The following is a 23,263-nucleotide window of genomic DNA, read 5'->3' as shown; positions in this document are numbered from 1 at the left end:
TGGCTCCCCTCGATGACCATGTCCAAATATTCATTTAGCTCCTTGTGAAAACCCCCTTGATTATGTCACATTTCTACCAAAATACAACATGTATGCAATAATGGGGTTATTTCACGTGCCAAGTAGCAGGTTATTGTAAGAATAAGCATGAAAACACTAGTTAAACAACACTAAAAGTGTGTAAATAATGAGCGTCAACAATCCCCCCACGCTTAGCTCTTGCTCGTCCTCGAGCAAGTCTTGCAACTATAAACTCTTCCAACGGGTTGAACAAAGATCTTGAACCATACCTGAGCAAGCGAGTCAAGTGCCTAACGTTTCAACAAAGGATCAATGGAGCAGCAAAGATAATCAAAGTATGGCCATTTAAAGACTTATCAAAGCAAAAGTACCCCACAGCTTTTATTAGAACTAATGATATGAACCCGCTAGGGTTGATTCCCAATCTTTCGATGAGAGGTGTGGGATAACTCGATTGGTCGATGGAGATGACGTTCACGGCCCGACTACAGCCTACCAAGCTGCACCTTAGCAACCGATACACCACCTCCAATGGTTGCCGCGATCTTGTGGAGCGCGTCACCCGACCACTAGGGCACTCGTCCTACAAGCAATCGAAGAACTAGCAAGAACAAGTATAACAAGTACTGAATTTACTAGATAAAGATGAAGATTTCCAACTCAATCTCAATAAGGTGGGGTTCCGAAGACAGGAAGACGGACGGCTGATCCAGCATGCTCGCTTACAAGCAAGTAGCAAGAGCTAAACTTGATCTAAACAAAACCCAATCTGTTTGTGGTGGATCTAATCCTTATTAATACCTAGGAGGATGACCAGGGGGTTTTGGGGTCATTCTCCAACCCTAGGACATGTCCCAAATAGACCCAACTTGATACACGGCCCATTGGGCCAAAATAAGGCGACGCAGCACCTCTGAACAGAAAACCTCTTGGTAGTATTTCGGTGATTGCAGCTGCCTCAGAATATATATGTATATGAGTCTGGATCCATATGAAAATAGACTTCATAAGAATTCCAAGGAGTATTTGGACACCCAAAACAGAGTCCGGATGAGGTCGTGGCCATTGCAAGTTGGGGTAGAGCTGCAGTCCGAATCCAGCACCAAAATGTGTTGGATTGGATCTCTTTCTTTTCTTGGGCCAAAAGTGACGTGGTGGCCTGGTGGAGGACATTAGGAATACTTGGACTTGGCCCCCAATCTACTTCTTTGGTCCTCCATACCTTTCACGTGTGTTTAACACTATTTTTGATCCATGTATGTATTTTATAAATTGACAACGAACACACATCATGGTGCAACATCAATTCATCAAATGTATCAAATACAATCATGGTAAAGAATTATTTCACATGTAAATCAAACGTTACTAATGTGGTTGTATCCGAGCAGGTGATGTCCTCATCATTCTCCCCTTCTTTGCTGCAAGTCGTCCTCGACTTGCACCAATGGTATTCTAAGGTGCTTGCTTTGATGTTGGAGCATGGAGCGTCGACCATGGTGCATGGCCACAACCAGTAATGCTCCCCTTCTTTGGCCTTACCCTGTTGCATATGGAAAAAACTAGAAAAACTTTGCAAGACATTATTAGTGTTAGTGCAGCCCTCTATTTGATCATGGTATTGTTGCCCAAAAGGATATTTTAGATTAGAGCAAATATAAACTTTATGCACCAAATATCCTCCTTTGCTGTCATATTTGCCAATTGGATGAAGCGAACAATGATTAAAACTTGGCAAACAAGAATCAAATTTAAGATTCTCTTTAAGACAATTTAGATTACATAGAATATCAAATTCAATATAACCCAAATTATTTAAAGAGGATAGCAAATTCAGTTCATCTTATGCATAGGTAATAGGATGAAAAAGCTTATCTTCAGGACATTTGTATGGTTCAAAACCAAAAGTATCACACTTATTCGCTACTAGAGTAAAAGAATCATCAGCACACAAGTCCTCTTTATCACAAGGAAATGCAAGCAATTCATTTTGTGACAAAGGAAAATCAGCAATGGGTTCCACTATTTGTCGCTCTTCATTAGCATGGAGAGTGGACAAATTTTGGATATAATGTGTCACATCATTCTTGCAAGTAGTCACAGATAATAGAATCTCCTTTTTAACATTGAGAGCAAGGCAAAACAATTGACCAATATGTCTGTATGATTTACTAATCAATAAGGTTTGAATTTCAGAATTGAGCCCTCTTATGAACCTACACATAACATCTTCCATGCACTCATCTAATCCACCATACATGATACAAATTTTAACATCATGGAAGTATTCTTTCACAGTCCTACTATCTTGCTTCAAGTTGTCTAATTTTGTAAGCAAATAATCAGCATAATATGCCGGATTGAATTCATCTCTAAAAAGAAATTTAAAGTCTTCCCAATATTCTAGAACTTTCTTATGTCTACAAATGCGTTTCCATTCTAGCAAAGCATATTCAGTCAAAACATTAGAGACAATATAAATCTTTTGTTGCTCAGACAGGTCATGCTCATCAAATTCATTATCTACTTTTATCTCCCAATCAATGTAAGCTTTAGGATCAAACTTACTATCATACAACGGCAAGTGTTGAATGACATCCTGAATACAAGGGTCTAGTTTCATCACCTCAAAAATCTCTGTATCACCTGCCATGGTTAGTAGGAAAATAGAAACACAAAATAATATGTATCCTCCTATCAATTACTAGGATGTGTCGGTTGTAATTCTCTCAAACTTAAATTGTTTCAAACAAGCCCTTACAAGCTCTTACCAAGCCAAACAGGAGGTGACGACAACCAACAAGTCTACAACCGTGGAGTGAAGTGTATCGGTGCCGCAGCAACAAAAACTTATCAAGCTATAGTCGAATATGTGGAGCTGTAGGTGAGCTTAAGCAAGGAAATACACTAGCACCACGTTAGCCACAAAAACAAGTTGAGTAATCGTTCAACAGCGGCACTGTGCTGGTCCTAGCCTAGACCGTGCTAGAGATGCGAGCCTGGACACAAAGGAAGTCACAACACACCACCGGAAAACTATCGAGAAGCACAACGAACAACCCCTTTTCTTCCTATTTCTTTTGTCTTTCTTTTCTTTTTTTTTATTTTTTTCTTCTTTTTTTCCAGGGGATCCTCAAATCTAATTATATGAACAAAAGGACTTCACAAGAGTCACACACCACATAAACTTTTTCTGAAAGGATAGGGGTATTCCGAAAGGGTAGAAATAAGATTCTAACTCAAGATAGTAACAAGGCAGCTGTCAATTCGGACTCCAAACCGATTCCAACTCGAACTCAGCACCGCGTAGGATTCAATCCTAAACAAACTCGGAGACCTACTCTGACTTGAACACAAGGATGTATTCGGATTCAACCAACAGAAGGTTTATATGGTACCACACGACTGTGACTAGAACGTGACAAGAACTCGAAACTCTAAAAGACTAAAACTAAGACCAGCAACTCGACACAACCGATGCAACTGAAAACTCAACAAGCCCTAACTAAGCAGTGCTAGCAAAGGCCCAAAGGGTTTAATCTTTTAGAGTATTCCAATTGCTTTGATACCAACTGATATGAACCCGCTAGGGTTGATTCCCGATCTTTTTCTATGAGAGGTGTGGGATAACTCGATTGGTTGATGGAGACAACATTCATGGCCCGACTATAGCCTTCCAAGCTGCGCCTTAGCAACTGATACACCACCTGCAATGGCTATTGCAATCTTGTGGAGCGCGTCACCCGGCCACTAGGGCACTCGTCCTGCAAACAATCGAAGAACTAGCAAGAACAAGTATAACAAGTACCGAATTTACTAGATAAAGATGAACATTTCCAACTCAATCTCAATAAGGTGGGGTTCCGAAGATAGGAAGACAGGCGGCTGATCCAGCACGCGCGCTTACAAGCAAGTAGCAAGAGCTAAACTTGATCTAAATAAAACCCAATCTTTTTGTGGTGGCTCTAATCCTTATTAATACCTAGGAGGATGACCAGGAGGGTGTTACAGTCGTGCTCCAACCCTAGGACATGTCCCTAACAGACCCAACTTGATACACGCCCCATTGGGCCAAAATAAGGCGATGCAGCACCTCTGGATAGAAACCTCTTGGTAGTATTTTAGTGATTGCGGCCGCCTCAAAATATATATGGATATTAGTCTAGCTCCATATGAAAATAGACTTTATAAGGATTCCAAGGAGTACTTGAACGCCCAAAACGGAGTCCGGATGAGGCCGTGGCGGCCATTGCAAGTTGGGGTAGAGATGCAGTCCGAATCCAGCGTCAAAATGTGTTAGATTGGATCTCTTTCTTTCCTTGGGCCAAAAGTGACGTTGTGGCCTGGTGGAGAATGTTGGGAATACTTGGACTTGTCCCCCAATCTACTTCTTTGGTCCTCCATACCTTCCATGTGTGTTTAACACTATTTTTGATCCATGTATGTATTTCTAAAATTGATAACGAACACACGTCATGGTGCAACATCAATTCATCAAATATATCAAATACAATTATGATAAAGAATTGTTTCACCTGTGAATCAAAAGTTACTAATATGGTTGTATCCGAGCAGGTGATGTCCTCATCAACTAAGCTACCTCAAGAATCAAGCACACTCACTTTCTGGTTCGTCTTGGAGTTTTTTTCTTTCTGTCATAAAGCATTCTTCCTGCAACAAGAATTAAAACCAAGGTTCTCTTCCAGGTACTTTCACATCACTCAATTCAAATGGGGTTATCGTATTTATTTTGTAAGCACTCATCTCTCAAAATGTCACTCATTATATGGTGGAGCTTGGATAAGGCTTAGCAAGAATCAACACTTATATTATCGAATTAAGAAAACTCTCTAGCAGTTGCGTACCTTCCGAGTGATTGATCATAATAATATCCACATAATGTGAGGTTTTCAAGGATGGGAAGATATAAAATGGTGGATATGTGCAAAGGGAAATAAAATAGTGACTCCGAGGCACAAGCGATGATCTCGTTGTCATGGTTGGAATGAAGATCCGTCCTGTAAGCAATGTAATCCTTCTTTGCACTTTCAGTGATCTTCATGACAGTACAAACTCCTCCTCTTTTCAATCTTATTCTTTTTTTCTCTTTCTTATACCCCCTTTTTTCCTTTTATTTCACACACTTTCTTTCTTTCTTCCCTATTTTTCTTATTTTTCATCTCTTCTCCGAACCTCCTTTGAACACCACACCACAAATTTTAGCTTTAGAACATTCTAGAGAGCTTCCCAAAATTCTTCGCACGCGAACCGAGGTAGGAGAGCCACAAGCCGATCGGCCTAGAGTGTGCCAGGCCTCCTCTACCCTCCTTTTTCGCTCCCTTTTCTAGTGTGACTTCCATACATTGTCCCTTCCATAAAATTTCATATTCCACGGCCAGAAAATGCAATAAATCTTTGAATATTGGGTTGTGTTCAAGGAATAGGTAATAAAATATAGAAATATTTGGTTCGGGGTTAAGGAATTCAGTAGAAAATATGATTATTCCAATGAAAAAACTCTCATTACTGAATATTGATGAGGCTAGCAATAAAAGATAGTAGAAGGATATGATCAATGCTCGAAATTAAAAAATCCTAGAGAGAGCGATCCTAACTCAATTCAAAGCATTAGTTTTGCTTATGGTGGTATGGATAAATCTTTTTAGGCTTTGGATAGCATAAACAACTCTCAACCAAGGTAGAGAACTTGATCAATCTTGTTTTTGCAGAGATTTTTGATAAGCAATAAAAATTTTAAGTCACCTACAAATTAAACCTTCCTCATAGAGCATAATCAAAACCAAAGTACTAGATCATCATGAAGGATTGGGTCTTGCAAAGATAAATCAATTACTTAACTCCACAACTAAGATTTAAAATTCAAGACAAAGCTCATGATCAAAAGTTGTAAAGACAAAGTAAAAGACAAGTAAGCAAAGTTAGACACTAAAAATACTCACACGATCCTCAATTTTATTCATGCTTCTTCAAACCTAGATGCTAAAGTAGCGATCTAAACCTAAGCCTTCCCGAAGCTAGGAAGATGACTACTTTATCAAATTTTGATTGAAATAAAAACACTAATTTAGACACTCACACGACTTGACTTGAATAAACTAGATCCAAAAACTCCTGCTTGCACATGAACGGTGATGCCCCCCCCCCCTCCGCTTAAAACCTATGACGTCCTCATCGTAACCGAATGAAGTACATACGGAGAGATGCTCATAAATGCACTAGTGATGCTGCCCGCACTGCTTGCACATGAGACAGTTGCTGCTTCCTTCGCCATTAGCTTTGCTCTTCCTCATATTGCTGCACATTCCGAAGAGCTTCCGCACGTTCCTCTGTAAGAACTTGAAGTCGTCCTCTTAACAGTGATCATTGTCTTCAACCTTCTGATCTAGAGCTTGCAAGGCCTACATGATGTTGTTGACGGCATCGAAGAGCTAGTGGATGTTCTTCCTCCAAGCGGTAAAGCACGTACGATTATGCTCCTCCGGTTTTGGCCCATCGTCTTCTAGATCTTTCTCTTTGCCATTGTCTTGATGGTGTTCCTTTTCCTCCTTGCTTTTCTTCATCTCATCTGCCGAATCGCAATGTGTGTTGGCATCTTCTTCATCGTCACGGCCAGCAGCAGCCCATGATCTGGGGCTCCTATCGTCCTCCCAGTTGCTAGGATCACTTCAAGATCAAAGAGGAATCAAAGAAGATCAAGTGGAGATTTGGAAAGTTATTGAAGATTAATCTCATCTCGAAGATACTAATGTGCCAGGCCCATATGCAAGTGAAAATAAGACTTATAAGCATCTAAGAAGACTTGGGGACGAAGTAGGATGTGAGAGGGAAAAAGGAAGGCCAAGGCTGATCGGCCTGGACCCTCCCAAGCCGATCGACCTAGGGGTTTCCTTCGCCCTCATTGCCTTCCAATTTTTTCCACATTCTCTCTAGACTATCAATACCCCAAAAATCCACCGAGCCCCATATCCAAGATGACGTACTCGACATGAAGCAGCAAAGAAGTAGAAGGAGCTTGAGGGACACCTCTTCGGAGAGCTGAGGATCTTGAAGTTGTCAGGGGTTAGCGTAGCTAAACCTCTACCGATGTGATCACCCTGCGAGGAAGATCACGCTGGATTTCTGGAGCCAGGAGTCATCTAGATCAAGGTAGGATCCCGGTGGTGATCTTGTGATGTACAATCATTCATGGTGAAGTAATAGATGCGTTCTTGTTCTTAGCGATCTAGCTATCTCCTTCTATGGTTTTATGCTTTATCAGGTTTGCTTGCTTTTCAATCTATGATCGATGATAGATTGCTTAGGGTGTTCTTGTGGTCATGGTGACCAGATTTGCATGCTTGATCTATCGATGAGTATAACATGTTCTTATGATCGTGCCCTTAGTCTACCTATGCGGATAGAGGGGATCGTGATAGGACCTTTCTTGTCTAAGATAGGGGGTTTCGGGAGCCAGACCTGAAGTGTAGGTTAAAAGATGTTGTTTACTAAGATCATATCTGTGTTGCTTTGCTATCCATTTTGCATAGTCTAGGTTGCTCTAGATTGGTTACCTCTGCTTTATCTATTGTCTGTCTATACATGCTTAATAGATTGGATCTGAATCACTCATCAACACCAAGTTCATACGAGTTGAAATAGATCTTGTGCTATAAGTTCCACGGATTGTTAAATCTTGGGGGAGTACTCTGAGGGAAGAGCTAAAACTGATCCGTGTGCTTGCGGTTCATAAATTGACGTGCTAACAACTGTCAAGACACGTACCTTTGGAGACATGCTAAACAAGGCTACTAGGTTCGGTTTCCACGGCAAGCCATGACTGCTCTAGGCTTATTTCCGGCGATCACCGGAGATGCTCGGCAGGAGATGGGGACGCTAGAAACCATGACCAAAGTCGTTCCTTTTTCCAATTCCGAATTGATGACGCTGTTAATGGAAGCAAAATCTATGGAGTTTTGGAATTCGAACCTGCTGCCGTTTCAGAAACAAACGGGCCTAGGAAAAAAATTCCTATCAGGCAAGGGAGATGGTTAAGGACAACACCGAATCTGGTGGCCTTGTTTTCCTGTACTGGTACACGCATCAAACCTAATCCCCACCTCATGCAACAAAAATTACCACAAACTGCTCGGTCATACGCAGAGGTAGTTTGTACCAGCGGCGGCAGCCCTTCTGCATCCATGGCGAATAAGGAGTTTGTCAATAAGGGAGGGAGGTGCCTTCTAGGCTCGTTGAGGAGGTGGCCATGGACAATAGGAAGGACATGGTGGTGGCAGCCAAGGTTTCAATCCAGGGTTCCAACCTGGTTTTAACCTAGGTCATGATGGCCAGGGCAACAATTATGGCGGGCATGGCCGCGGCCGCTACGGTAGATATTATGGTTGGGGAGGCTACAACAACAACCGAGGTGGCTACGGTGGTGGGTATGGCAACAACAATAGTGGATTCTATGATGGTGGCTACTACAACAACCAAGGCTGGGGGTCTGGTCGCGGCAGCCAGGGATAGGACCACACTGGTCGCGGGCAAGGCGTCAACCATGGGGTGAACCAGCAGGTTCAAGGAGCTGCTGGCATGAAAATGAAGGAGGCAGATGCACCTATTGCTCCTGAACTAGATGTTGGCAAAGACAAGCACCATGCAGAAACTTCAGCCCATGGAGCGGTGAGAGCTGGTGGTAAAAAACGTTACTGCTACCTCTGTCTAACTAAGGAGCATACTGAGTGTACTACACAGATTCATTGTGATATCTGTGTTACTGATACCCATGTCACAAAAGCTTGTCCACCAGCAAAGGCAATAAAATCAATAGCGGAGTTGTGTGGATACGCGATTGATGGACTGGGTTTCTGCTACATTCCTCACACTGCTAAACAAAAGACACAATCAGAATCACAAGCGACTGTTGTGAGAACCGCCCAATTTGATCTCGAATTAAGTGAATTGGCGGTCATGCCAATAGGATGAGAGCCAACGCTTACGCATCTTGCGATGTGTAAAGTGGCAACCCACACCTAGAGATGCAAGACTCGGTGCAATTCGACTTAACAAGAGACAGATCTGGCAGTCCTGGTAGGTGTCTCACAACATGCCCAAGATCGAGCAACACCAATCGTACAAACTGCACATCACCACATGAACCATAAAAGAGCAATTTTAAATATTACACAAGTTCAACAATTAAGGTTACAAGTTCATTACACACATGGTTCAAATCCAAAATTTAATTAAATGAGCTCCAAAATACAAGTCTTGGACTCATGACAACAACAACATGAAATTAAATGTTAAGATTTGAGTTTTCCCGACATCTAACCCATAAAAAGAGCACTACTACGCAGCGGAAACGATAGATAAACGCAAAAGACACGATGGTGTAGTTGCCCAAGAACACCATCGAAGCACCAAACGACCACTCTAGTCACTCATCACCCACCCTCGGATCGGTGGGGTAAAAGTGATGAAACACGGCCTCCGGTTCACCTGCAACTTTAGTGAGCGATAGCAACATGAGTACAAAAAGATACTCGCAAGTCTTACGCGAATATATAACAAGGATCATGCATAGGGTGGAACAAGGAGTAAGGCTTTAAGGTTAAGTAAATTTACAAAAGCCTATCTCATCCTATCCTTAATTTTTGACCATAAGCATGTGAATAACACCCTATGGACAGCTAGCAAGTTTTATTAATCTTGCCCAAACCCACTTCAAATTTTAGTTGGAAACAATTGCATCACATGGTAACATAGAGCATAAATATATGAACAAGTATTAAAAGCATCCAATAACTCTATGATGAATTCATGGGACTTGAGCTTGCTCATAACCGAGAGCACGGCACTTAGAATTGATTTATCCTTGCAAGGCTATACTCTTTACCCACACAACTCGAGGACCTTGCGGCTCACACACCCGACCAAAGGTGCGCAAGGGGGTACTCATGCCAACCCTTTCCAAACCACCTCGGACTATGAGTAAAACATGCCTAGCTTGTGTGGAGGACGACCTAGGTCCACCGGGGACACTCCTAGTCTCCTCTACATAGTCCATGGACCACACATCTAGGGTTGTGCCTCATAGAGCAAGTCAAGTAAGGTATTAGGCTTGTTCTTCCCATATGGGAACATGTGGTAGCACGAAAAAGGTGCTCAAACCGACGTCAACAACGGACGGTCCTTAATCGACTCGAGCGGCCTATGTCACCGAGACTCCATTCTCATGACCCTACACACCGCTCAAATCTCGTATCCAAAATTAACCATCATGTTCATTTATTTAACAACATAAAAGATCCTTAATAGAATCGGTGTTGATTAACCTATAACCATTCCATTACCAAGTGATCATTATATGACTAAGAATGGCTAAGCAATTACAAGATTAATTTATTAGAACCCATACTACTCGAGCGACAAGGTACATGATAACAAAGCAAGGGAGGCTATAATAACAAAAGCATAGGTCCTAATAATGCAATAAGATAACCCACATGCATCCCATAGCTATACATAGTAACAAATTTATTATGAAAAGTAGGATAAGTATGCATAACTACTTGCCTTGGTTTTCCTCGGGCTCAACCTCGACCTCTACGTCGGCCTCGGCTTTGGGCTCAAAGGTCACATTCTTTGGCAAATCGCTCTCTAAAAGAATACAAGAATGATGAGAGAAACTATTCTGTACGATAAGCCAAAAGCAAGCATGAAATAGCAAGATTACAATCATCTGTTGAGAAATAATTATAAAATAATTTGCACTAACATAAGACACCAATACAAAATCATGAGAATTAGATTCACATCAAAATCAATTTTTAAGGTGGAGATATAAAATAAATAAGATAAACTACCACTAAGCACATTAAATCCAAAAAGGCTTGTAAATCAATTAGAAAGCATCAACATCATTTTTCCTGGATTCTATGTGGAAAAAAATCTAAAAGAAGTGGTTTCAACATTTTATCAATTTTCCACTAATTATCATGCAAATAACAAAATCAAGACAGCAAACAAGCATTAGATTTAAAATAGCATGAAAACCATAGATTTTACTAATACAAGTTGCAGATCTGGAACATACAGATAAATGTAAGCTAACAAAATTGGTTTCACAATTTTTGGACCACCACATGATGTATAAAGCTTTTCACAGCACTTAAAGCAAAATAAATCATAGCAACAGGATAGGAACATGCACATAAACATTTTTGAAATAAACTAGATATCATCAGGAACTCAACAAAATAAGATTCGCATTTTTAGTATTTTTCTACACGCTTCTATGCATTTTCAAAGTTTGCAGCTATTTAAATCTAGAAAATAAAACAAAACCGAGATCATCTTGCAAAACCACCCTCACATCTATTGATTCTCTCATTTAGGTCCCTGAAACTTCCCCATAACCCCCTCTTTTTCTTTCTTCTTCCCACAACCCATCCTCACGCACACACACAAACAAGCACGAGCGGCACGGCATGGTGCACGGCCGTGGCCCCGGGCCGGCGGAGGTGGTGGAAAGCGGCGCGGTGCGGCAGGGAGAACGGCGGGGCCGCACCCCAAGCCCAAGGGGCTCACCAATGGCAGCACAGGTGGCCAGGAGGAGGTGGCGAGAAAGCTCCAGGAGGCGGCGACAGACCGGCGGACAGAGGCACCGGCGAGGGGACCTGCAAGGCGGAGGAGAGCGACCGGTAAGCGGCAAAACGGACGCGGGAGCTCTAGGGGAAGCCATGGCCACAAGGGATTGGTGCGGGGCTTACCAACGGCGATGAATTAGACCGGCGACGGTGAGGTGCTTGCGGTGGAGTTGGAGCTCAAGTGGTACTGGTGGTGGCGGTAATGGAGGACGAAGGTGGTCAGGGTTTCGGGAAGCACTACTGCAGCTTATAAAGGAGGAGCGGGGTGAGGGTAGGAGGGGGTTTTCGCGTGTGCTTGGTCACGGTGGCCAGTCTGGTGCCAAGCGGCCTACTAGCGCCGTCGACGCTGCCCAACGGGCAAGCGTGCAGGCGCGGGAGAAGAGGAAGAGGAGGCTGATGCGTGGGCCCGACCGAGTTTAAACTATTCAACTTTCCCCTCTCAAATGACCCAGTTACAGGAACCCAAAAATCTCCCAAAAATACTCATTTAAAAAGATGAATTCACAAAGAACACAATGCCACAAGAATCACCTCAAGAACTGCTCAGGTTTTTACACAGTTGACAAAAGAAAACAGCCAATACGGAAACTTAAATGAATATAAAAGAATCACCTTGCGCGTAGCTTCCTTACCATCTCACGTACACATCATATCCGATTGAGTAGGGGATGCTATCCTTTTGAATTCACTGTAGGGGACCTTTTAGTCCCGGTTGGTAACACCAACCGGTACTAAAGGTGTGTTACCAACCGAGACTAAAGCTTGAAGGGGCTTTAATCCCGGTTGGTGTTACAAACACCAATCAGGACTAAAGATGGACAAAGGGGTCTTCACGAACCACGAAATTTAGACACGAGACTAAAGCCTCTTTAGTCCCGAGTCAAAAACGATCAAAATTTTTGTTGAGGATGGAAAATCGTTTTTCTATTCGTGTACGATGAGGTTACGTAGCAGAGGATATATTTCAAAATGGCTATTTCGAGTGTTTTGGTCTTATAGATACATGTAAATCTGGACCACCAACTAGTGTAGGCATGTATCTATTTTACGACCTGTAATTTTTGAGGCTTTAGTCCCGAGTCAAAAACGATCAAAATTTTTGTTGAGGATGGAAAATCATTTTTCTATTCGTGTACGATGAGGTTACGTAGCAGAGGATATATTTCAAAATGGCTATTTCGAGTGTTTTGGTCTTATAGATACATGTAAATCTGGACCACCAACTAGTGTAGGCATGTATCTATTTTACGACCTGTAATTTTTCTCAAAAAATTATTGGGTGTACAGTTGTACACTCATGTCCACCATCCGGCCCCTACGGCAGCCTAAGGGCCTGTGCCGTTCCATAATTACTTTTACACCCATGTTCACATACTGCGTCCGTCCCTATTCGGTATACAGATTGAATTTCAGCACTCTAACGACAATCCATTGGTCATGCATAGATGTACTGTTAGTGTGCACATGACAGACAGGCGCAATCAAGCAGGGGCAGGCCCCATTAAATTAAGGGTATTCAGTTGAATATCCATTATTTTTGCTAAAAAATTATGTAGTATATACTATGTATCTGTATCAAACACATATGACAAAAACAAGGTCTTCCATCATCCAGCCCACCTTCCTTCCCGAAATGGGCCAAACATCCCACCGGCCCGCCCCTCAGCTTATCCATCCGACTCCTGGCTCCCGAGACCCATGCGTTAGTGGCTGTCGGCGGAGCCATGAACACTAGGCGGCGGTCGACGGAAGGCATCCGTGGCCATGTCAGCATGAGCGGCGGTCAGCGCGCCTCACAGAGGCGGAGATTAGCCGGCGCGCCGCGCGCAACCACAACCACTGAGGCGCGGCAGCGGTGGCCGGTGGCCGGCGGCCCGACGCACAGGAGCCGTGCAGGCACGCAGCACGTGGCGCACCCGGCGCTTCTTCCATTCACTTCCGTGAAACTCTGGTTCTCCCAATCTTCCCTCTCTTCTTTGCCTCTCCGACACAGTTGCTAGCTAGCAAGTCCGTAAGTAGAATTGCTAAATGGGCATCCAATTTCAATATATTAGTGATCAATTTATGATAACGGTATTCAATTATGCACTTTAGGTTGTCAAAAAAATTCACCCTTTGAAAATTTTGAATACCCATACCCAAAATCCTGGGCCCGCCTCTGCAATAAGGGTAGTACGTGAACATATGGATGGCTTCAAACAGTGATCAGACAAACACTTTGTCAAACGCTAGTTTCACAAGAAACAGCAGAAGCTTGAAGCAGTGATCAGACAAACACTTGATTGTCAAACGTGAATATTCTGATGCCATATTCATATGAAGAGATTATCATTGCGCACTAGCTAGCACTCAGCAGTGCTACCAGCACCGACGGAAGCAGCAGCCGCATGATTTCGGGCTCGGTAGCTTGAAGCTACAACACTTGGGTGCCCTGCAGCATTTCGACGCTTTTATCCTCCACCACCCGCACCGCCTCTGGTGGCTGTCGCTATCACCGTGGTTCTTCTTCTCCGTGTGCACGAGCCTCTTGAGCTCGGCCTTCGTCTTCTTCAGTTGGGCCTCATACTCCTTCTTCCACGAGGCGAACTGCCGCTTGAGTGTTTTGAGCTCCTTAACCGACTTGGCGCTGCTAGGGGAGGATGGTTTAGCCTCCGCCACCGCGCGCGCGTTGTACTCGAACGCCTCGCTCTGCCTCTTGAACTCCCTGGCCAGTTGATTCACCTCTGATGAACTTTCATCAATGGCGATGATGGCGGGCTCGCAGCCTCGCTGCTGCCGCCTCGCTGATGACTGGGAGGGCGGCAGGTTTCCACTGGACGATTCTTGGCGATGCTGCGATGTTGTCGTCAATCCACCTCTCCTGCCCCCGGCGGTTTGTGCCATCTGCAACGCAGAGGTGTGTGACATTCTCGTTAACTCGATAAATTTTACAGATTGCACACAAACATAAGCATTGAATCAACAACCAATGCCACGATATGAGTTGCAGACTTGCAGTCGTAGTTACCTGTAATGAAGTGATTTGCTTCTGCAACTCCTCCTCCACGGATTTCATCCTGACCTCGCATTCAGAAAGCCGGGATTCGTACTGCTCAACCTGTTGTCGCAGCGTGGCGATAAGTTCCTCCTTCTGCCTCATTTCCTCCTCTTTCTTTTTCACCTCCTCCTCTGCCTTCGCGGCCCTTCTCTCCAGCTCCAGATTTACCAAACATTTCTCCTCATCATCTTCTTCCTGACATCCACAACTGAATCGATCAATTCCCTGCAAATCATCTTGAATACGAAATAATGCATCCGAATATTGAAATAGAGGGCAGACGGCACCTGTGGTGGTGATAGTGGCGACGGCAGGGGCGGGCGATGAATCCACGGAGCTGCTGCGCCGGACCTCTGCAACGACGGGAGCCTGCCTCTTCCAGTGGGGCGTGTGGGCAATGCCGGTGGCTCCTCCTCTTTGGGCTTCTGTTCTTCTGGCTTCCCTATCCCTCGCTGCATGAGCGCGTCCAGCATAACCTCCATGGAGCTCAGTGCCGACGTTAGAGACGACGCCATTGTGCACGGTAATGCCGACCACTGCTAGGCCGGCCGTTCGTGTAAAGTTGAGCTCTGTTCTTGCAACAGAAACGGGTTTCTCTCACCCAAAGATTCTCTTCTTCTTTTACGTGAGAGCAAATTTACACCAACTCGTGTTGTTTGATGACCTGGATGAGTACATCGATGAAGGACTATAATGCGATCAGCCTCCTTCAGGAAAATGATGGAAACAAGCAATGCCAATGAACAAACCTTGAAAACTGATGGATCAGAAACAAGATCCTCTTTGATTCAAGATTGGAGAACCAAACCAAATGAATTCGGTTGTGGACACAGGCACACAGCAACGATCTTCGTCCCTGGTCCCGCAACAATCTGAGGTTGAATTGGGGGAAGAACCACGGGAAAACCAGGCCGCCGCGGGGTATCCAACGGACCCGCCAGCGCGGCCTTCCCGGGTTTTTCCTGTTGTGTTTGTTTCTTGGCTGTAACATTTTAGCTGGCTTGCATGTATTGGCATGGTGGTCTGGTATGTGCAGGTCCCAACTGCCCTTTCAAGAGAAGCTTGGCTGGCTGGCCGTATTGTAAGGAATGCCGTTTCTTGATGCTGGGTTGTTCTATTTTGCTGCCATAAATTTGGACGTTCAATCAACTAAATATAGTTACGGTCCGTCAATTCCTAGCCTGCGTGTTACTACCAAACTGCTTGGATTTTTTTTAGAAAATAGAAATAGTTCTGACCTATGCGACGGCATGTAGGCTGATTACAAAATAAAATGGAATGAGCACACAATCTAAAAGGTAAACTCAAAGGCAAATTCTACTATTACTTCTCCATCCCTTGTCGGCGAAAATATCCAAAGACACTGTCGGGTGATGCTGATTAGCGCGCGCTAGGATGCTTCCTGACCAATGATTTCCAACAATACTATTTATGGCATACGGTACCCATCTGGTCCGCCTCCTACTTTCATTTATAATCACCCGTTATCCCCTCCCAATGTTCTCTCACAAACTTTCTCAACTCGACAATGGGTATGGCTCCAGATACGGAGGAAAGCGGCGAGACCATCCAGAAAGAGGTCACACCATCGATGGAGGTAGAGGTGGATCAAGCACCATTTGAAAAGGTGGTTGAGCTCACAACCGAGGGTGAATCGCAGAAGCCGGGCGGTGATAGCACCCTAGCTGTTGATGCAGAGTCGTCGTCCCCAGAAGGCCTCTCCCTGAATTATGAGGTCAGAAACCTTACAATCTTTTCTGTTTGTGTCATTACAATGTGGTGCCCTTGATGCGAAATACAAAGGAACTTTTTCACTTTTTCTACGCCATATATGGTTACGATCTTGGTTAGATTCTGCGCCAATTGGATGTATTTTGGCGACAGTGGTGGTTTCTATTTCTACCATTTGCTAAAACTGCATTTATTATTATTATTATTATTATTATTATTATTATTATTATTATTATTGCAAATGTTTGGTAGTCGTTGGAGTTCCTTTTGTACGAAGAAGGATAGTCTTCATGTTAAAATGGTCGCTACGTTAAAACAACATCAAGGACACCACATTGGTAACAGGTATCGTGCCTATTACCAGAGATGGGTTATTAATTACTTGTCGAACCATCTTCACTATGGCCACTCACCCTGGATAACATTATTGGTGACGGATGTACATAACGCCTATTACCTATTAGATCAACAGTAATAGACTTTGAATGTAGTCCGTTACCTATGTAGCAATATTTTAACGAACTTCATCTGCGCCTGATGCAGACTACACTCATTGTTAGCTGGCGATGAATCATGAATGTAGCCAATTACCTATATATAGTCATTGGTAATAGGTATGAATGTAGCTCATTACCTATATAGAGTCATTGGTAACGGGCCAGGAATGTTGCCTGTTACCAATGTCCTATGCCCAACTAGATAGCAACAGCCTCGCTCCTTCCTATGTTGTCAAGGGGACCACGGGGCTACCCAAGGTATGGAGGGAATTGTTGTACCTGGAGCTAAATGGATGAACACAAGGATATAGGGGACTTTACTAGGTTCGGACCACCAGATTGGTGTAATACCCTATGTCTTGTACTTAGGGTTTGAACCATCAGATTAGTGTAATCCTCTGAATTAACTTTTACTACACTCAACTTTGAAGTCAAAGACAATAGTTTTATAATCAATGAAAAAATGTAGGACATACTCCTACATTATACTTAGTAGTGAATTATTGGTAACGAGCCTCGTTGTGGCGACGCTTATTAGTAACAGGCTTTGTTAACGCCCGTTACTGCTAGTGTTATTTTGTTATAGATCACGTTTGCTTGTTACCTAAATCGAGTTGTCATGTAGTGGGTGTTACTTTGTGGGGTGCATTGGGGCTGGGTGGTTTGTATGTTTACCGTTGCAAGAAATCCATTGTTTACAATACGAATTCAGAAGCACTGAAATATTATACTCCCTCCGTCTTAAATTATATATATCATTTTTTACTTTTATAGACATATAATTTTGGTAATGCATCTAGATATAAGATATATAAGAAAAATTATATATTTAGAAAAGCTAAAATGACCAATATTTTCGAATGGAGAGAGTAGAATTTAAATAATCTAGTTGTAAAACGATGTGATTCACAGTCCGTCTTAAACACTATCACCAACTTCGCTTTGAGTATTAGTATATAAATGTTACCAACGGAAGTACGGTAATACATCGTTCAATCTAATGCACTTGTAGTATCTTATAAATTTAAGGAACCAAATATTCAGGTTAACAAATGCCTAATTTGCTACCGTTATCACCTACTGCAGATACTCGCATGTACTTGATTTCATACACATCTTAAAGTTTTTATAGTTAAAAGCAGATAGGTAGTAATAATATAACTATGCACCGCTCAGTTAATTAATTAGGCCAGTTTTGGTGAAATCTGTCGATCCAGATTTGAGTCGATGACTTAGCTTGGGTTTTCTTCAATACCGAGGTGTTTCAGTAAATATTGTAGTAGCGTCATTAATTCTTCTTCTTAATCTCCTCAGCTCCACCTGTACTTGCATTGCACAACTTGCAAAACAACAGCTTCTCCTTTATTTGAGGCATGTACAACTTCTGCAGCTGAACCATTGCCGTCTTTGATGACTTCGTCCCGTAATCCTTTGCACTGTAAACCATCATGCAAAACACAGTGGCATCTGCTTCGACCTTATGTTCGTATGGCCACTCATTCGCTCAGTACTATCGTTTCCAGCATATTTCTCTGGTATGATCCTGTAATTTATTAAAAGGAAAGGAAAAATTTGGCCTAATGTGTCATCGGGTCTTACCGGCAGGATTCGTGTCCCTGATCAAACAGCGAAGCTTCATCTTGACTACTTGCGCAATCTGATTAATTAGACTCTTGGTGATCATCTTGCCGACTCCATATAGGTTTTCTCCTCACTGTTCCACGTTTCCAGAAAGCATGCAACATGGCTGAGCAAGAAGAAAAGGAATCTTGCGGCCTGTGAGAACTGAGAAGAGGCTACAATACGGAGTCGCTGAAGTCATCCTCTGGCATGAATCTCATCGGTCGCTCGATTTGGAGGCCTTGGCTGCTGTTGTTCTCGATCACCGCCACCCAATTTGCAAGCCTGCCTGTTGTTGTCCGAACCTGCCATTAATCTGACTGAAGCATCGTCCGAGGCAGTAGCGCATGGATGGCTTGACGATGAATTATTGGGTCACACTCATACCTCGAGCTTCCTGCACACTCCAGACGGCAAGCGAGGAAACATTGATGTCGGTTTTGCATTGTCAAATATAAAGGCAATTACTCGCAAAAAAAATATATAAAGGCTACAGTTACCTATTCACACCCACGCAATCTGACAAGTTTGAACATGAAAATTCTACCTTATAACATGAAGCGGGATTTATATATGTTTCTTTTTTTCAGATTATTTTCTTGCGTGTGCGTTGAGTCTTACTTTTAAACGCTTCTGTGGATGATATTAGGGTGATCTGCCCACCGTGGCATACATCATTTGCGGCGTGACACTGGAAATGCTATAGCCGGCCGGATGGTCGTGACGCGGCCTCTTGTGCAGTTGTGCTCTTATCCTTCATGCTGCCATGTTTAGGATCAGCGGTTCCCTTTCCTTACCTGAAGAATTCTTGAGCCTGCGTAAATTTCTCTTAGAGAAGAACAGTAGAATGAGACATGCATCAAGTTGCATTTTCCTTCCATGAAACGTTCTGGAGAAAAGAACAGGTTAACGATGAGATGGACACTGATTGGGTAATGGAGGACGTGGATAGATAGGAACGAAAGGAGTCCATGAGTTTTCCGTGCTTCTTGAAAGGAGTCCAGGAGTTTCTCGTGCTTCTGATCGGTTTGCTGATTGATCTCAACCATTATAAGTCAGCTTGACAGGGGATATATAGATGGTAAAATAATTTTCTTTTTCGCCGAGTAATTTCGCTTGGAATTTTCTTGAGAGTTTGTGATTAGTGTAAGTATAAATAGATTGTTATGGCTTGTAAATTAATATTGGTTTCTAATTGACTGAGTCATATTAAGATTGATTCCTAGATTGGGCAACACATGAGTGGAGATTTGTGTATGGTTTGGCCAATCTTAATGCAACGTTCTTTTTCCTTTTCGAGAAAAACGGGCTGAACTTGTGTCAGGTTTGACTTTGATTTGTTGTGACTAAAGTGTGGTTAATATTTAAAGAATGTGGAGACTTCATGTTCATCATGCAGGAGTCCTTAAACTAACAATAGGTTCACAGAATTTTGTAATAGTTACTATGGGAATTTAGAACTATATAGTGTACTACTATTATTGCTACGAGAAAGGTAGTTATTTTTTAATTCATAAGTCAGAGTGGTTGCATTAAAATTCTGTTCTAGTCATTGATTTATATACTTGTATACCTGCAAATTGTAACCACGGCTTGCTTATATCTCTAATTTTCTTCTATGCTTTCTCTGGCTGCTGACACCAACTTTATTTTCATGTATATTGATACCAGGAAGCAAGAGCTCTCCTTGGAAGACTAGAATTTCAGAAAGGAAATGTGGAAGTTGCCCTCCGCGTGTTTGATGGAATAGACCTTCAAGCTGCCATTCAGCAGTTCCAGCCATCGCTTTCTGATAAGACACCATCGAAGAAAGGGAGGACAAAATCAGAACTACCCAGTTCCGTGCCGCAAAATAATCCTGCTAGCCTTGTTCTGGAAGCCATTTACTTGAAATCACTGTCCCTTCAAAAGCTAGGGAAATCGATAGGTACAATTATATCTGTACCCTTTGTTATTCTTATTTTGGATTATTTGATTAACGGTGCGAATACTTTCTGAACAAGCAGAAGCCGCCAACCAATGCCAAAGCGTACTTGATTCTGTTGAAAGTATGTTCCAAAATGGTACTCCGGATATCGAACCAAAATTACAGGAAACTGTTAATAAGTCTGTGGAACTTCTTCCGGAAGCCTGGAAATATGCAGGCTCCTACCAGGAAGCATTAGCTTCTTACCGGCGAGCTCTTCTTAGTCCATGGAATCTTGATGACGAATGTCGCAGCAGGGTTCAAAAGAGATTTGTCGCTTTTCTGTTGTATGTCAATGTAGATTGGAGCCCTCCCAGCATGGCCCAGCAAATTGAAGGTACTTTTGTTCCAAAGAATAATGTGGAAGAGGCGATTTTACTTTTGATGATAGTACTGGGGAATTGGTACCAAGGCAAGACCCATTGGGATCCTTCTGTGATGGAACATTTTACCTACGCCCTGTCGCTTTGTCGTGAACCCTTGGTTCTTGCAAAGCAACTTGAAGAGGTTTTACCTGGAATATATCCTCGTACCGAGAGGTGGTGCACACTAGCACTTTGCTACCATGCTGCTGGGCAGAAAGATACTGCTCTAAATTTTTTGAGGAAGTCTTTAAATAAGCTTGAGAATCCAAATGATATTCTTGCCTTGTCATTAGCTGCTAAGATATGTAGTAAGGAGTGTCATCTTGCTTCAGAGGGTGTCGAATATGCAAGAAGAGTAATTGCACTTGCTGAATCACACCATTTGAAGAGCGTGGGCCTCCATTTCCTGGGGAGTTGCCTTGGTAAGAAGTCCAAGGTTGTTTCGTCGGATTACCAAAGATCTCTATTGCAGACAGAAACATTGAAGTCACTTACAGAATCAATCACTCTTAACCGCTACAACGCAGACCTAATATTTGACATGGGAGTTGAATATGCTGAGCAAAGGAACATGAACTCTGCACTGAGATGTGCAAAGGAGTTTATTGAAGCAACTGGTGGATCTGTTTCAAAAGGTTGGAGGTTGCTAGCATTGGTTCTTTCTGCACAACAAAGGTTTTCCGAAGCAGAAGTCGCAATCGATGCTGCCTTGGATGAGACAGCAAAGTGGGATCAAGGATCTTTACTAAGGGTAAAGGCTAAGTTGAAGGTTGCTCAGTCATCACCCATGGAAGCAGTTGAAGCATACCGTACTCTTCTTTCTCTAGTTCAAGCCCAAAAGAATTTCTCAGGATCCACAAAGGATACTTCAGAGGTTTGTTTCATTTGTCCTCAAACTATGAGACTTACTCATATAAAACCTTTATTATATTTGTAATACATTGATGCATATAGATATGAAATAAATTCTACTTTTTGCCCCTCAGCTCGTATTTGTCTAATTTTGATCCCAACTCCCTAACGGTCAGAATTTGGCACCTTGACTATCATACCATTCAGTTGTGACCCCAACTTAGTAGAGGTACTATTCTGGTGACATGTAAGTGGTTTTATATCCAACTGTACCACGCCACGCACGCTAGTACATGGTATGGCCCACCTGTCATACACCAAATATCTCTCTCTTTAACCCTCTCTTTGTCTCTGCCACCCACAGCTGCCATAGCACACAGCCAAATTGAGCGCAAGTCAAGCTCACAAAATAGGATAAGAACATAGGCATCGGAGCAGCTTGAATCGCACTAGGCTGCCTGCCCTTAGGTGGGCCCCACCGTTTGCTGGAGCTCCCTCTCCAGATCACCTCGCCTGCAGACGAGCTCTATAGCTGATTCCTCGACACAAGCCGTGGTTGCTGAGGGGCAGGCGAGAGGTAACATCATTTGGTGCAGCCCAACGCAAGGTTGCAGACTTGCAGTGGTGGCCACCTTCTGTAGTTCGGCTATGTTGAAGGGTAGGGGCCGAATTACCTGAGAACCGAACTGAAACCGAAATCGAGAAAATCGGTCACCAGCTCGATCCTAAGTTCCTACTAACTGAAATAATATCGGTCAATTCAGTTTTGGGTCCCGGTTAACCAGATTAACCGAAAGAACCAATTAATGCAAAAGCACCTCTACGGCTTATTAATTGCAAACCAGCAGGCCACCAGAGCAGGCTGGCCCAGAAGCCGCAACTACACATATCTAACCGAGTAAAATAACTAGAGGCACATGAACTTAGCAGTGAGTGTCACTTAGGTCTCGGAACTCTCAAAATGTACATCGAAATCCCTAAACTAATTAATTGGTTCACATGACATCCAAATCTCCAGAACACAGGTTAAACTGCACGCGTGGCAGGCTGACTAGATGATGACGTGGACCTGACATGTGGATCCCCCATGTTAGCCCAATCTTCCTCCATCCACCTGTGTCGACCCGTTACCCCAGCCGCCAATTTCCCACGCATGGTCTCAGCCTCCATCTACTCCTACAGGGCTGCGGCCGCCCCCACCATCCACCTGCACTAGTACCATCGTCCACTCCTTCTAGGCTACCACCGTCCTCCCATGCAGCGCCGCCCAAGGCCAAGGCTAGACCAGCAACGACCGAGCCACCATGAGGCACTCCTCTGCTTCTTGAAACTCGAGGCACACCACTCAGGTCTGTTCTCACTGATGCATCTCGGTGCTCCGCCAAGACGCGCTGCACGGAGGCATTGTTTCCCCCGCTCCCACCCAGGCGTCTCGGTCCTCCTAGCGGTAGTCCTCACTGTCGTTCCATGTTGTGTCGTGAACACCGCCAGCATCACCAGAAATTCGTGGAGCAATCATTATC

The 23,263-nt window shown here is 43.4% G+C and overlaps 2 protein-coding genes across 2 annotated transcripts; one reads left to right on the top strand and one right to left on the bottom strand.

The window, feature by feature from the left end:
• Positions 1-13,843: 13,843 nt before the first annotated feature.
• LOC140223662 (myosin-2-like) lies at positions 13,844-15,224 on the bottom strand. The gene is made up of 3 exons (XM_072295731.1): positions 14,997-15,224; positions 14,680-14,904; positions 13,844-14,555 (listed from the first exon to the last, which is right to left on the bottom strand). The coding sequence occupies exons 1-3, from the start codon at positions 15,222-15,224 to the stop codon at positions 14,031-14,033; spliced, it is 978 nt and encodes a 325-aa protein (XP_072151832.1). The 3' UTR covers positions 13,844-14,030.
• An 8-nt stretch (positions 15,225-15,232) lies between these two features.
• LOC117866345 (protein NPG1) lies at positions 15,233-21,873 on the top strand. Its single transcript, XM_072295730.1, has 3 exons — positions 15,233-16,444; positions 20,229-20,484; positions 20,564-21,873. Exons 1-3 carry the CDS (start codon positions 16,238-16,240, stop codon positions 21,823-21,825), a joined length of 1,725 nt encoding a protein of 574 aa, XP_072151831.1. The 5' UTR covers positions 15,233-16,237; the 3' UTR covers positions 21,826-21,873.
• Positions 21,874-23,263: the final 1,390 nt, after the last annotated feature.

The sequence above is a fragment of the Setaria viridis genome, chromosome 8, assembly GCF_005286985.2.
Source record: "Setaria viridis chromosome 8, Setaria_viridis_v4.0, whole genome shotgun sequence".
NCBI lineage: Eukaryota > Viridiplantae > Streptophyta > Magnoliopsida > Poales > Poaceae > Setaria > Setaria viridis.
Note: the sequence above shows the minus strand (reverse complement) of the source record. Positions and strands in the feature narration are given on the sequence as shown.

Bases quoted from the DNA above. Each gene is read 5' to 3' on its own strand.
- LOC117866345 (XM_072295730.1), top strand. From the start codon at position 16,238: ATGGGTATGGCTCCAGATACGGAGGAAAGCGGCGAGACCATCCAGAAA. The intron at 16,445-20,228 runs GTCAGAAACCTT...TATTGATACCAG, and splicing joins GCCTCTCCCTGAATTATGAG to GAAGCAAGAGCTCTCCTTGG. The intron at 20,485-20,563 runs GTACAATTATAT...CTGAACAAGCAG, and splicing joins AAAGCTAGGGAAATCGATAG to AAGCCGCCAACCAATGCCAA.
- LOC140223662 (XM_072295731.1), bottom strand. From the start codon at position 15,224: ATGGCGTCGTCTCTAACGTCGGCACTGAGCTCCATGGAGGTTATGCTG. The intron at 14,905-14,996 runs GTGCCGTCTGCC...TGTGGATGTCAG, and splicing joins CGCCACTATCACCACCACAG to GAAGAAGATGATGAGGAGAA. The intron at 14,556-14,679 runs GTAACTACGACT...TCTGCGTTGCAG, and splicing joins AGCAAATCACTTCATTACAG to ATGGCACAAACCGCCGGGGG.